Genomic DNA, 16344 nt, shown 5'->3' with positions numbered 1-16344 from the left:
CCCATAGGCTCACCCCGAGCCCGGCAATTAACCCCGTTATGACTAAACCGCTAACTTGCTTCCTGGGATCATCTCATGACGAATAGCTCAAATATATCCACATAATAAAGTGGTCTCACCCATATATCACATACATGCACATAAATAAACAAATACAACCATATAATAATACAGCTCACATAATCACATAATAATGCATTAAATCAGTTATTGCCTTCCTGGCCTCCTAACCTAGGCACTAAGCCATATCAAGGAATTTGGGACGTTACACATGGAATGCCTCAGAGATCAGAAGCTTCCTTGGATTGGTGGGTTATTACAGGCGGTTTGTGAAGGGTTCTCAAGGATAGCTACCCTATTGACAGAGTTGACACGCAAGATCCAGAAGTTTGCGTGATCAGATAGATGTGAGAATAGCTTCCAGGAGTTGAAGCAGCGTTTGATTACCGCTCCAATTTTGAGTCTTCCGACAGATTAAGAGAAGTTTATGGTTTACTGCGATGCCTCAAGACAAGGGTTAGGTCATGTCCTTATGCAGGCAGGGAATGTAATTGCTTATGCATCATGTTAGTTGAAGGAATATGAGCAAAGGTACCCTACTCATGATCTGGAGTTAGCAACAATGGTCTTTGCATTAAAGGTATGGAGGCATTACCTTTATGGAGAGAAGTGTGAGATATACATTGACCACAAGAGTTTCAAGTACTTTTTTACACAGAAGGATTTCAATATGAGGCAAAGGTGTTGGTTAGAACTGGTGAAGGATTATGACTGTGAAATCCTTTATCATCCAGGAAAAACCAACGTGGTGGCAGATGCCTTAAATTGGAAAGGTCCGGGACAATTGTATAGTTTGAGGCAGATATCCAAGGAATTGGCAGAGGATATGGCTAGAGCAAGGATAGAGTTAGTGGTGGGCCAGTTAGCCAACATTACCCTGCAGTCTACTCTTCTAGAAAGGATAAAGGAGAGTCAGTTGAAAGAGTCACAGCTGATGAAGATTAAAGGGGATGTCCTAGCTGGAGTAGCTAGGGACTATACAGTATTAGATATGGGTTTACTGAGATACAAGAGTCGGATCTATAGATCTCCCATTTACTGGGATGAGATGGGTGAACAGAAATACTTATGTCCTGAAGCAGTTCAGAGGACCAATGAGGCCATCGAAAAGATTAGAGCTCGGATGTTTGCATCATAGAGTAAATAGAAAAGCTATTCAGACCCGAAGTGCAAGAACGTGGAGTTCCAAGTGGGACACTATGTCTTCCTTAGAGTTTCACCACTGAAGGGAGTGAAAATATTTGGGAAGAAGGGCAAGTTGAGCCCTAGATTTGTAGAACCTTTCAAGATCCTAGAGAGGATTGGTTAGGTGGCCTATAGATTGGCCTTACCTCCAACATTGTAATTCGTGCATAATGTATTTCATATTTTGATGTTACGAAAGTTTATCTCTGATGAGGCTCATGGATTGAGTTATGAAGATTTGAAGTTGCAGACAGACTTATCCTATGTGGAGTAGGCAGTCCAGATATTAGACAAGAAGGACAAAGTCCTGAGGAATAAAACCATACATTTGGTTAAGGTATTATGGGGGAATAGCAAGGTCGAGGAGGCGACCTGGAAACTAGAATCAAATATGCAAGATCAGTATCCCGAGCTGTTCAGGTAAAATTTCAAGGACGAAATTTCTGTAAGGGGGGGGTGGGATAATTGTAACGCTTCAACTTCCCTAATATGGCTTAGTGCTTTGATTATGGGGCCAAGAGGCAATAATTGAGTTAATTATGTGTTTATGTGTTATGAGCATATTATTATGTGAATTGTGTGAATTGAATTATGATATGATTATGCTTGCATGTGTTAAGTGTATTAAATATGCATGTTGGCCCGTTTCTTATTAGAATGACATTTTCGTAATTTTGACCCACTAAGGGTACAATAGTAAATATGTGTGATTTATAATTGTGACCACATTATTATGTGGATATATTTGAGTTACTTGGCACGAGGCGATCCTAGTGAGCAAGTTAGCAGAAAAGTCACAACGGGGTAAAATATTCGGCTTAGGGTGAGCTTAGGGGTATTTTTGTAATTTGGTAAATTATCGAAAATTATTGACTAAAACGAGTTAATTGATGAATATTTGGTTTGATAGATTTATTTGGAATTATGTGGGGTAATTTGAGATTAGCGGGAATTATGCCAAAAGACTAAATTGCCCTTGGGAGTAACCTTTGAGGTTAAATGGGGCAAAGGGAAATATGGTCATTTGACCACATTAGAAAGCAATAGGCAGCTGAACACTTAGTCACGTTCAAGCACTTCTATTGAGATTTTGGAGCATTTTGGAAGAGCACTCAAGGAGACTCCAAGGCTAGACCAAGCTGGAATTTTGAGGACATTGAATGGGAGTTAGGCTTGTGGAAGGGACTAGAGGTTGCTTGGACCATCACCAACCTAGGGGATTCGAAATTTCAGTGAGTAATTCCTCTGTTGTAAGGTTTTGAATTACTTTGAATGCTCTTGAGATCAAAGTCTTTTGTTTTGGGGTTTTAAGAGGTTTTTGTTGTAATTTTGTGGTTAATTGTTGTTGTTGATGGTTCATTTAGGTTGTATGGGGTATTTTGTAGTCAAAATATGGTTGGGAATACCAGTCTTAGTCAAAAATTCGGGTGAGTTGTGGTAGGGAATCGTGAAGGGAGAATTTTGGGAAGAACACCTATGTTCTGGGCAATTTTTGGGTTTCTGGTGACCTAGCGCGACTGCGCTAGGTTGTAGTGCGACCACGTTAGTGTCCTAGATAGAGTGGAATTGAAATTCCATTTGGGTCTCGAGTTGAGGGGTGCGACCGCGCTAATGCCCTAGAAAACCCAATTTTTCTATGGGCACGACCGCGCTAGGTGCCCTGAACGGCTGATTTGCTGAATTTTGAGAGTAAAGCCTGGGGGCTCGGGAATTCAGTTGAGAGACCGCTTGGGGCTCGGGGCTTTTTTAGTGCCCCGTTAACTGGGAAAAGTGGTTTTGGAGTGTTAGAGTTTAGATTGGCACTCGGGACCTAGGGTTGATTCTTGATGAACGTATACTTGTATTGTGACTAGGGTTTCCGCCAGGCTTGGGTCGGGGATAGCGCTTGGGGTCGTTTCGTTATTCGCACAAAGCTCGAGGTAAGAAAACTGCACCTGATGCGTGAGATACGTGATTAGGGCTTGACCCGGTTGTTAAATGTAAATATGATTATGGCTTGGGCCGATTGTGAAATGTAAATATGATTAGGGCTCGAGCCCCCATTAATGAACATGATTATAATTGTGCCTGTGAATCTCTGTTTAAGCACACTAGAATGAGTTGTATTTGTTTATATGATGAATATATTATATGTATGATTGTTCCTGATTGGAAAGCTCAACTTATAAGCCGTGGTTGGCACTATGCGTGCATAACGCATGCCATTATGGCTAGGCCACCCTGGAAGTGTATTATGCACTTGTTTGGCTCGGATGCCAGAAGTGTGCTACGCACTTGTTTGACTCTGTGGTCGCATACTTGTACAATGTGTCTAATTGGTTACAGTTATTACTGTTAAGCATGTTGTTTATATTCTGTTGATTATCTGAATCTGTTTAAATATGTTTTTTTGCTGAACCTTGGCTCACGAGTGTTATGTGGTGCAGGTAAAGGTAAGGAGAAGCTTGGCCAGCCATGAGTTGGAGAGCATTTGGGGCGGTGTGTACATATGCAATCTGCTCGACTACCATGGCCGAGATATCACAGAGGAACTAGGGTTGAACCCTGTTTTGCCGCTTAGGGCAGCTTATTTTGTAATCCTTGAGTTGTAAACAACTTTTCAACTTCTATTTTTGGGATCCCATGCAAAGACTAAAGTTTTTAATTGAAATGTTTATTCCTTTGACCAAAATTTTTAATACATGAACCATTAGTTACTTAATCATATGTTTTAGTACAAATGACTCGTTTAGCGATCCAACACTATTTTAAACACACGTCATAACGGTTCCTGATTAGTAGGGTGTTAGAGTGACCACGCGTTGTAACCTAGGGAAACCCCTGATACTTCGAGATTCACGTTTCAGACCCAGTACCTTTTTGGAAAAGCAGTTTAATGCAAAACAACTCGAGAAACCGTGACCCTTAAGCAACCTAGAACTGAACCTAAAAACCCTCAAATTTTGGGCAAATGTTGTACTCCAAAATAAATACGAACATAAGTAATTAGCATGGGGTACAACTGACAGACAAGCATATGAAGAAAGCGTACATATAGAACATCTAGCTAACTTTGGAGTGAGCAGCTTGAGTCAAACTTGACAGCTTACGACAACCAAATAGTTTCCAGATTGCCTCTTGCGCCAACAACTTAGTTCGAGATGCGCGATAGCTAGATCGCCTTCGTGAAACTCTGAATGTGACCCGTGTCAGTTCAGGTTAGTTCTTCGACACCCAGCTCGAAGGAACTGTTCAGCTCGCGGAAGCCTGATCATGACGCACAGTGAAAGATCCCTAAAGACTTGAAGATTCCTTATACACTCATTAATGCTCAGGTATTATTCTGTATTTATTACCGATATTGGGGGCATATAATCAATCAGCATTAATATATTTTTGTAAATGAGAAGTTACCCAAAAATGTATGCTACCACATTTATGCACGGTTACCCAAACTTCCAGACAGAATTCCTTATAAATATAGGGGAGAATGGACAGAAAGGGAGAGAACATTTTGTATACTGAAACTCTGGTGAAATTGTGACGGAAAATTTCATGGTGAGAAACAAACAAATTAATAAGAGTGACTCGTGGACTAGGTGAATTTTAACCACGTAAAAAGTGTGTGTGATCTTAATACTTTTTTATTTATCCAATTACGGTTTAGCAAAAACTTAATCTCTCTATTTTCGGATTTCTTAATCCATTGTTGGTAAAAAAAACACGTCAACACTAAATAAGACCAATGGTAAAATATGACTTGAATTTAGTGTTTTTTTTCTTCAATAAAAATAGACTTAATTTTGTAATTTATACTAAATCAAATGCCAAATTAGGATAAATTAAAAAAACACTTAGCTTTTTATAAATAATTATATATTTTTTAATAAAAAACTTTAATTTTATTAAGAATTTATATTTTTTTGGATCCTGTATTTTGTCACATTACTTGTTTGGACCTTGTCTTTAAACAAATTATTTTTTGGACTCTATATTTTATAAAATAATTCAAATAGACTCATAAATTCAATTTTGATGAAGAAAAAATTGAATATGACAACACAATTATTAGGTGGAATAATTGTGTTTTTGTTCTAAATTATTAGTTTGATCAATTATTTTGTATTTTGGTTCAAAAAACTATTATTAAAATCATGTTTAGAAGTTTATTTGAACAATTTTATATAATACATGATCAAAAAAGTAATTTATCAAAACATAAATCATAAGGTGCAATCTATAATAAAACAAAACATGAATAAAAAAAAATATAAACCTTTTTAATAATTTATGTACGAAAATTTTAAGTCACATATTCACGTATTTGAGTGGTCTTTATGGTAGACTTAAGATGTGTTTAAGACTCTTAACAAAAGCTCAACTAATTAAGGTGGCATCAATACTTGAATTTTTCTAACAATATTTTACTTTACCCCACAAAAGAAAAGAAACTACGTTTTTTTATTAAAACTACGTTATTTTCAGATGACATATGTTATTTAGATAAAAATAAAAGATTTTTTATTTTAGAAGAAAGGAAAGGAAAACTCAAGAGAGGAGAGATCTCAATTCCTCCGTCGTCGTCGTCGTGGACCAGACATTATCTCGAAGAGAATTTAAATACTATAATATATAGGGAGTATTTGAAGAGAATTAGAAAACAAAACCTATTACACAAATAAAAGAGAACGATTGTGACGATGATGGATCAATTCTCCATTAATTCTATCTATTATGCTCGTTCGTAATCAAAAGGAGGCGCGCGGAACGGTGTTCGGTGATCGGTTTGCGGAGCCCTAGAGAGGCTGAAACGAAACTCAAAAGACCATTACCACGTGGAATTTGTGGGTCCTAACATAGACAACTCAGAAAATTAAATTTAAAAAAGAAAAAAAAGAAAGAGTCAGAACCCTCTAACTCTTCTAAGGCCCACCCAACCTCAACAAACAACGAAGAAGAGAAAACGAATAACTGGAATCTACTCCAACTTCACCACCACACAAAAAACACCACCTCTCTCTCTTCTCTCTCTCTATCTCTTTATTTTATTTTTATAAATACTCACATTCACATTTATAAGAACCGATTTTGTTAGTCATTCTCTATATTAAACTTTTCTCTCTCATTCATCCGCCACCCTCTTTTCTCATTCTTCCTCTTCTACTGTTTCTCTCTCTAAAAAACCCAGGCTACACCTACTTTCTATCTCTCTCTTCTCTCACAGCAGCTTGTTCGAGTGATGGTGAAAGACGAGTGGATGCGAGCGGCCATGTCCGACGACACCCTCGTTGTGGAGCTTCTGGTTCGCCTCAAGCAGTCTCAGGCGGCGTCACCTCTCAAATCTCATCCTCAGCTGCCCACGATGTTTCCGCTAACTTGGACTGTCAGGCTTCCTAGGTCGAGAGCACTCAGGTGCGACGGCGCCGTTTCGCAAAGGAAGCAAGCCGATTCAACCAGATGTAGTCCTACCACGCCGCTTTCCTGGAGCGGTGGCGCTTCCCCTTCAGCCACCGCCGATGGCTTCGAAGAGTCCAGCCGTCCCGCCAACCGCTCCCCTTCTCACTCCAGATCCAAGGTTCTGCTCTCTTCCTCTCTTCTCTCTCTCTCGGTGGCGATGTGTTAGATTCATGGCTCCATAACGGAGCTGACTTCTTTTGTTTTTAAGTTGACCAGAATAGTACTTACTGTGGCATCAGTGGGTGGTACCTGGTAAGCTTAGCGGTTCAGATGTTGAAAGTGTTATTTTTTTCCTGGGCTGTTGTACTCACCCCTTACCGACGAGACATTCGTTCCTTAAGGAGGTGGTTCTGTGACCATCTGACCATTTTGCCCATGCTTTATTTCTTGATTTACTACCTGTTTTCCTTTTTTTAATTTAAAAAAAAATAATCCCGTGTTTTCTTATTTAGATCAGGCCCCCCTTTGTCGTACTATGCAAAAATAACTCCCGTCAGATGCGACAAGGGCTCATCTGTCTTTTTGTGCCACCCCTTTTAGATTTTCTCCTCTCGGTAATTAAAGACTCTGTCGCCGGCCTCCGCCGACGGTGATAAAATGTTGGGAATTACGGTTTATTAAATGTTGATGGACCGAAATACCCCCGTCTTCATCCGATGATGATGTCAGTATATTGTAAGCAGTTTGCGTTTTCTTCTCGCCTCTTTTACGATCTCCTCTCCCTCGGTTTTTTTCGTGGTTTTTCTCTTTGTTTGTTGACGAAATTACATCGACCCGAGTCAAAAGTTCCAATCGGGCCAAAGGTCATTTCGGGTACGAAAAGGTTTCATATGGGTGCGCTGACGTGGGCCCATCGGAAAAAGTAGAGTGGGCCCGTATGTAACGAGGCGGAGAGGGAGGGATGTTTGGAGGTTTGGCTGGTTTTGCGATGTGTAGTTCGTGGGTGTTACTTCCTTTTGGGTGTTGTTGGGAGAGACATATGATTCGGTGCGCGCGTATGTACCGGACTTTTGCGTGGAGCTTTCTTCTTTATCTCAGCTGTAGGTCCCGTTTTGTCAATGACTTTTTTTTTGTCAAAAGCGTCTCGAAAATATCAATTTTGTACCCAGTTCCATTTTCTGGATGACGATTGTGACTGTGAGCCTTCGATTTGTAGATTTGAGTTTTTGGATCCGGAGATCCGGTGGTCGAGGACGATGGTCATGATTAAGGCTCTTAAATTGATAACTAATGTTATTTTTTTTGTGTGTGGTTGTTAGATTCCACGAGTTGTCAGCAAGCAAGGAAGAGCAATTTTAATTTTATTGTTATTAATTATTTTTATATATAGATATATATTTTAGAACAAATGAGGAATGAATGGCATGTGGACATGTCACGTGACCTCAGTACGTTTTACAGAAGAACGAATGACCATTTCTTTTTCCTTTTTTAAGATATTATAAGATATTATATGTAAAGATTGGATTCCATCATGTGTTGCCACGTGGTTGATGATATGTGAGATGAAGTATAGTGGATCAAATGAATGAATTGGTAATGAGAAAAATTGATTGGAGACCGGGTACAGAATAATTGGGGCTATTGGGTACTGCAATTGGTGGTGGTATGGGAAGTTTTCATAGGATAGGAGTGACGTTCGATTTTGTTTAATATGTTAATTTTGGTTCTTTTATTATTAAAATTATTGGGTTTTGCAACTTTCCTTTTTTTGTTTTACTCCAAAGTTCGTAATTTACATATATATATATATATATTTTTTGTGTGTGTTTCGATGGAGACATTACCTGTCTGCACAATGCATTTCCAAATGTGGTGATATGTAACATTGTGACACGTTTTCTGAATAGAATAGTTTTGGGGTCTCTTTTGTTGCACGTGTGTAGGTGTAGCTTGAAACTGTGACCTTGGTAGGAAAGTGGTACTGGTTACTGGCTGAACAATCTAAAACTATGAGGGACTTGTATACGAATCCGTTCTTGGATTCTACTTATTATTTTATTGACAATGATCTTGTAATCAATTTGGACCCAACTCTCTCTCTCTCTCTCCTCTTTTCCCTTTTTCCTTTGTTGGTTCATCAGTATTCATGTTCTGCGGATTAATGAGTTTGATTTGTAAAATTTTCAAATAGTTGTGCTTGTTGGTTGTTATGAAGTCTTTACTAACCTAGTTTCCAATTTTTTTGAAAATATTTTCAGGGTACTGCTACAAATAATGAATTGGGTAGCAATACCAGTTCCAGCAGAAGATCAAGACGCAAGAAGGTGAATACTAAGGCTCGTTTATTCCTGAAATTATTCCATTCTGTCTTGTAGTTGCATATGGTTTGTCAGTAACATACTAGTTTGATTTGGAGACTTCAATTATGTTTTTAATTGAGAACTGTTGACTCTGTGCAGACATTTGCTGAACTAAAAGAGGAGGAAAGTTCACTTCTCAAAGAAAGGGTGTATTTGAGAAAGGTAGGATCATTGTGTTCCCTTCTCTCACTCTCTCTCTCTCTCCTTTATGATTGTATTTCCATTTTTTATTCATTAATTTGGGTATGGAACAGGAGTTAACAAAACTAAGGGCAACATTCAAGGAACAGCGATCTACAAATGAAAGCTTGAAGAGGATTAAGGTGGTTTAGCCTTCTTCATCCTCTTATGCTGCCAATTTGTCTTGGCCTCATTTATTATCATGTTTTCCATCTATACTCTAGGCTCCTAACCTGTAGAGGATAGGAAATGGCATTTCCTGCTGTGTACGTAGTTATGTCGTTTTTACACTCAATATAAATGATGTGTATACATGATTATTACTATAGCCCTTTAAGGAAGAACTAACCTGTGACTTTTGTAACCTTGTTTGTGGTTTTCATGTGTCCGTATACGACATTTTTTCTTCTTCTTGTGCAGCTTGAGTTTGGTGAGAATTCTGCAAAATATGTGGATGCTGATGGCCCCCTGAAGAGAGCAATTTCCACTCGACCACACCAAATAATAGCCTCTACTTTTGGAGATGTTTCTTCGAACTTGCCCATTAAGGTGATAGATCATGATCATCCAAGATCAGATTCTTCTGATGCATCAAAGGCTGTCTTGGACCGTGACAGTTTCTACTTCCTGCCAGATCTGAATTCAGTGCCAAACGAGCCAAACGATGAAGACTTGTGTATGGACATGTTTAGTAGGAGCTGATAACTCATGTTTTGATTATTTAGCTTCTCCAAATTTACAAGGTCTCTTAGCTCAAATCCGTCAAAGTTTAATGTAACAACACTGCAGAGGCCGAAAGCACACCACGTTAAGAAATTGAACTAGTCTCTTCTTTAAGTTTCTAGATGTTATCCGAAGTCTTGGAACATAGAAGGGCATTGGCAGCCTATCAATCATGGAGAAAGTTTGAGGGTCGAGTAGTGTAGTATGCAAAACTTCTTCGAAGGTCCAGTTTACTACCCTCAGGTATTCTTTGGGGTAATCCCACATATTACGTCTTATTGGATTTATGCAGACCGCTTGACCTAATTGTAACATTCTTTGTAGTTAAAAACATTAGTTGGACGACTCCTTTACAGAAATTCCGACTTTCTTAAAGGAAAACAATATTTTGGAAGCCAAAATCTAGCCATCAATTTGAATATAAAATTAGAAAATTCGTGTTACAATATTTAATATTAACAGAAATATAACTATCTAGTTTTTTTTAATTAACTTGAAATATTTTCAATTTCTAAGACTTGAAGTATAAAAAGAACAAGAAGAAAGAAATTCGTCGTGAATATATTTAATATTCATTAACTTTCGTTATAAATGAACAAATTTGTAGTCTAAGAACTTTGTTTTGTTCGTTGCTTGTGCACGACTAATTTGAACCAATAAATAGAATAACTTCTTCTCATTCTTTAGTCACGGGATAAAATAAATGGAAAAGGAATTGCATTACTCAATTTAATTGTCAAAATTTAAAATTTAGAAACAAAATGATGGAAAATTGATGTCTTGGATTATATGGTTTGTTAATTTAAACTTACTAAAAATGATTTATTTTATTATAATATTAATTTATTTTTAATATTTTTATTCTGAGTAATAAATAATAAATAAGTTTATTGTAAAACTTTTTCAAAAAATTATTTGTAGAAAAAGTTAAAAAGATAGTTTTGTTAGCTTTAGCTGTAACTTCTGTATAAATTATTCAATAAGTTATTTTCTCACTATTGACCAAATAATATTGTTGATGCGGTTTTTCGCTAACAGTGTATTAAGAAATAATATGGGTAAATTAGTGCTTAATAAACCGTAATGAAAAATAAATAAATTCACTCAAGAACACATGATTTTTATGTGGTTAAAATCCACCTAGTCCACGAGTCTATATTATTGCTGTTTTACTCTCTATTTTGGCAGAGTTTCGGTATTACAGAAAAAAATGGTCTTCTTTCCAGTCCAATATTCCCAGTATTTATAAGGGAATTTCATTGACAGGTTTGGGTAACCGCATGAGTCAATCACACATTTACACAATTATTACATTTAATACAAATAATTTCCATTTATATTGGGATATGATCTGATCACAAGGTAAATGTACTCCTAATATATGAGATATTAAATATGACAGGTTGGTCATAAATATACGTATAAAGGGATCCCGAGTCTCTGGGGATCCGCGGATATGCAATATACTAGAGTTACCACTAGCTGGATATTTCCTCCAAGCTCGTGCTTCAACAACTGTTTTAATATTCTGAGCTCGCGCTTCATAGCCTTCGTGTCCGTAGCTCGGGTTAAACCTAGGACGCCTAACACCACGCATGACCACATGAAACTGGAGTTGTCCACGTGGATAATAAACATATATCATTCCCTTGGTTATTTCTCCGTATATTTATTTGCTAGCTGTACCCGAGCTGAGTGAATGAACTCAGGCTAAAACTTTCTTGGTTGCTTTTACAAACATTAGAAACTTCTTCCTCAAGAGCCTCAGCTCGGACTGTTCCTAAGCGTCTCTATTTTTGGGATTTTGTAGGCACGTTCCTGTACAAATTTAAAGTATGCATGATTACACTAGGGCTTATTCCCACCATATCTTCATGTGACCAGGCGAAAACGTCCAGATTCTCTTGTAGAAATTGACTAGTTCCTTCTTCCTTTTATCATTAAGATTCTTCCCAATCTTTACGACCCTTGAAGCTTCATTGGGGTCAATGTTTACCTCCTCGAGCTCCTCTATAGCTTGGAGTTCGGACCTGTCTTCGCCTATTTGTGAGTCAATGTCATTGCGTTGGGTGTTGTTACTGTCTTCTTTTTGCTGAGGTTCTTCCGTCGTGCAAGTAACTTCTACTTCTCGGGACTCCTCGCCTTCGTCATTTATGACCATAGCTTACTGCCGGGGTTATGATTTTCCCTTCATAGAAATGCTATAACATTATCTGGCAGCAAGCTGATCACCTCTGACGGTGCATATTCCCGCAGCTGAGGGGAATTTTATTGCTAGGTGGCGAATAGAGGTTATGGCTTCAAATGCCATCAACGCACGTCGGCCCAAAATCGCATTGTATGCAGCTGGACAGTCGATCACCACGAACTCAAGTAACTTGGAGACAGTTCGTGAGCCTTCTCCCAATGTCACCACTAATTCGATTGTCCCGATGGCTGCTGACCCTTTACTAGAAAACCCATACAGAGTCATTGAGGTCGCCTTCAATTCTGTTACAGACAACCCCATTTTTTTCAAGGTGGACGTAAAAAGTAGATTCACAAGACTCCCGTTATCTACTAGTGTCCTCCGGACCCTCCGATTGGTGAGCTGAATGGTTATGACCAAGAGATCATTATGTGGGAATTGGACATGGCTATCATCCTCTTCTCTAAAAATGATTGGTTGTTTTTCCAATCGTTGTTGGTTTGATAATCGCTATTCTGGAATGAACTCCACTCCGTTATGGGATTTCAGTTCGTTAATGTACCTCTTCTGGGCCCCGCTACTCGTGCCTGCCAGATGAGGTCCTCCTAAAATGGTGGCTATATCTCCCCCTATTATCGGAGGAATGTAACACCCTACTACCTTAGAGCCGTTACTAAGTGAGTTTAAAACAGAAATTGTGCATTTAATTGACTCTAAGTGGTTTCTAAAACCAAAAGTGTGAATTAAACCAGAGTTTAAGGCTGTACTCTTCGAAAATGATTAGTTTCATTGAAAACGTTAAATGTAAAACATCTGGGATCCCAAAATAAGGTTTACAAAATATTTACAACTCAAAAATAGATTTACACTTGATCAGCTATCAAAAGAATGGTTAAATACAGCCATATACAAAATGCCCCCAACCAAAGCAGTCGGGCAGGCCGAACATGTACGCGCCGCCCCCACGCTCTCCATACTCATGGCCGGTTGACTGACTCCTTGCTTTTACCTGCCACACGGAGCACCCGTGAGCCGAAGCCCAGCAAGAAAACCCAAATAACACATAACATATGCAAATAATATAGCTGGCATGATTCACTGATAAATAAGAAAAACCATCATATTAAACAAGTACGGCCATGCCGCCCTAGAGGCCTTACCAAAGCCTGGGGTTTCGGTTCTCACCACGAGGATAACTCATGTATCCCTTGGGTCCCACCCTGACTATAAGCATCCCATGTGCTTGAGTGTTACTTCCGGCCCCACGGCCGTACCCGGCCTATACCGCTCTCGGCCCATGCCGTTCATTACATTATAATCACACATATAGCACATTCGAAAGAATCATTCACACACATCATGATTCATTTAAGATTAGACATTTGCACATAATACAATCTCGGGCCATGCCCTGCAATCACACAGTGGGGGCCATGCCCTATTCTCGGGTGTCACGGTTTTCTTACCTGTATTCCGTGCTCTCCGATGCACCACGGTCACGAGCACGGTCCTCTAGCACGAGCCCCTCCGAAATCCTCAAGTGAAGAATCCACCCCAACAAGCTTCCTTGAACTCCTCCTAAGCTCCCACTTCAGCCCTTCTACCCTTCTTCTTCTTTTCTTTTTGCTTGCCCTAACTCTTCTTTCTCCTTCTCTTTCTTCTCTTCAATTTCTATCAAAGCCACCAGTGAACCCAAATGCCCAAACCGTACCCCCTATATCCCAGCTGAGAGTTTCATAATCCCCTTGCCAAAAGACCAAATTACCCTTTCCTAATAATCCTTCTTAGCTAAACCTTCAAGGGCACTTAAGTCCTTTCACTTCTATTTCATTTCTACCATTTTCTATCTAAAACTTGTTACTCACAGCAGTTACAAATGGTTACCCAGGTTACTCAATTACCAATAACTAACCACTCATTCCCAACTCAACTTATAAGATTCCCGAAGTACCCTTAGGCTCCTCCCGAGCCGGGTACAACATCCCGTTGTGACTTTTAGACTAACTGGCTCACTAGGACCGTCTCGATGCGTGCATCCTGATAATAACACCACACTCACATGGCACGATCACATAATACAATTATCACAGTTGTGCTCTAAAATGGCCAAATTACAATCATGCTCATTCTAAGACAATCAGGTCTACATGCATACTAATTCACAAAGTCATGCATCTCAAATAATCAAATAGTCATATAACGTGTAATAAGTCATAATCATGCATTAAATTCATAAAAGTCACACACAGAATCCCATTATGCCCTCCAGGCACACTACTCCAGGCCCTTAAGCCTTAATACTGAATTTGGGGTCGTTACAGGGAAGGTTGTCTGATTCGCTTGAGCTCCGGTTTGACTTACTAGAGCTTTGGGAACTGACAGAGGGTTTGGTCCAGCGGGCTGATTAGGGACCCCCTGATTTCGTGCGTACTAGGCCAAAGGTCTCGCTCTAATGAGAGTTTCGATCTCATCCTTCAACTGTCGACAATCATCAGTGTTATGATCAATATCATTATGGAATCGGCAGAACTTCGAAGAATCTCTCTTCGCCCTCTGGTTCTTCAATGGTTCTGGCTTCTTCCACGAAAGGCGAGCAGAATTTGTCAGGAAGATGTGCTCCTTAGTATCTGTTAGGTCAGTATAAGTAGCGTAAACAGGTTTGAATTTCTCCCCAGACTTATTTTTCTTCGTTCCGCTCTGGTCGCCCTCACCATTTCCCTTCCTTTTGTTATTCCCCCTTGGTTATTCTGGGTAACGGTTTGAGCCATAGCTGCAACGTCCGTTACCGCTCCAACTAGCTGGACAGGGAGCTAGTTGGTTCCTGCAATGGAAGCTCGCGCCTCTTCTAGGTTAATCCATTCTTGAGCTCGGGCCAAGAATTCGTCCACACTCTTAACTCTTTTCCTTTGGAGTTCTTGCCACAGGTCGCCCCCGACGAGGATTCTTGTCCTCAGTGCCATGAGCTTGGAGCTGTCATCAGCATCCCTAGCTCGTGCAACAACATTGGCAAACCAACTTAGATATGCCTTCAATGTTTCGCCAGGTTGTTGCTTTACATTGGCCAATGAATCAGCCTCAACTCGAGCTGCTTGTGAAGCTCAGAATTCTTTTTTTTGAACTCGGAGGAAAACTTCTTCCATGAGCTTATGGAATGTCTCTTGTACTGGTTAAACTACTGCCTAGCTGGCCTGACCAGAGTTGCAGGGAATAAAATACACCTTAGATCGAGTTCGACATTGTGGGCCATCATCATGGTGTTAAATATTCCGAGGTGGTCTGACGGATCTCCATCTCCATCTCCATCAAATTTTGACAAATGTGGCATTCTGAAGCCTACCAGATATGTGGCCGCCGCAATATTTGGAGTGAAAGACTCGAGCTCATCCTCTGAGTCGCAATTGTCTTTGTCTTTTCCAAATAAAAGTCTCTTCATTTGCTCTTCCATCAGAGCTAGCCTCTCGAGGGTTTGGTCTCTGGTCCCTAGGTTACCTGGGGGCTGTTCCACAGCTCCCATCCTATCGTATGCGTTTGATGGGTTATTGTCCCTCCAAGCTCAAGCTTGAGCTTGGTTTGGTGGGGCATTCTCATTATCATGTACTATGGATGAACCTCCCTCTTGTCGAGTATAACTAACATCTTCATTCCGAGCTGGATTCCTTCTCCGCTAATTCAGGCAATCACACAAATAGGGTTGCGACTCGTATCGAGGGCTTTGCGCAGAACTCAATAGATTTCTTAGGTCGCCCTCGGATCTACCACTACGACGACTTTCGGTCCAGTAACTCCCATTTGCGAAGCTTACAGCTCGCGGTTGGGGCCGAGGATCTGGATTTTCAACACGTGTCCGTGGGATGTAAGTATTGGCAGATTGGGGGAGGATTTCTCCTACTGTCTCCATAATTTGGAATGTCCCGTGTAGGACGAGGTGGCGTCAGATGTCTTATAGGTGACGGGGGATGCCTTATTGGTGAGGCAATCTGGATCTCATCAGGGCGAACTAGATTAGCCCGCCTCTGTTATACCCCACTGTCTTTAGCTCTCTGCGCCTGGCGTTCCAATCGCGATGCGGGAGGATTTGCTGGAACATTCTGTCTCTGTGAGCTTGTCCCAGCCCCTCCCTGTGGATTTCCATGGGTATTCTTAGGAACCTGTGAAAGAGGCACCGAACTTGGGGTTGCAGTTCTAACCGATCGACTGACATGCTGATGACCCCTATGAGGGCCACTGGGTTGAGCATTCTGGCGATCACACCCTGTAGGTACAGAACTT

At 40.1% G+C, this 16344-nt stretch overlaps 1 protein-coding gene across 2 annotated transcripts; it reads left to right on the top strand.

The window, feature by feature from the left end:
* The first annotated feature begins 6197 nt into the window (after window positions 1-6197).
* Window positions 6198-10288, top strand: LOC133807148 (uncharacterized). 2 transcript variants are annotated; one of them, XM_062245313.1, is made up of 5 exons: window positions 6210-6799; window positions 8883-8948; window positions 9084-9146; window positions 9239-9307; window positions 9585-10288. In XM_062245313.1, exons 1-5 carry the CDS (start codon window positions 6464-6466, stop codon window positions 9864-9866), a joined length of 816 nt encoding a protein of 271 aa, XP_062101297.1. In that variant the 5' UTR covers window positions 6210-6463; the 3' UTR covers window positions 9867-10288. The 2 variants fall into 2 exon arrangements, with proteins under 2 accessions (XP_062101298.1, XP_062101297.1); XM_062245314.1 differs by lacking the exon at window positions 9239-9307 and having other exon boundaries at window positions 6198-6799.
* The last annotated feature ends 6056 nt before the right edge of the window (window positions 10289-16344 follow it).

Source organism: Humulus lupulus, chromosome X (genome assembly GCF_963169125.1).
Source record: "Humulus lupulus chromosome X, drHumLupu1.1, whole genome shotgun sequence".
In the NCBI taxonomy this organism is placed as follows: domain Eukaryota; kingdom Viridiplantae; phylum Streptophyta; class Magnoliopsida; order Rosales; family Cannabaceae; genus Humulus; species Humulus lupulus.
The sequence above is the reverse complement of the archived record's forward strand: the minus strand, read 5'-3'. Positions and strand labels throughout refer to the sequence as shown.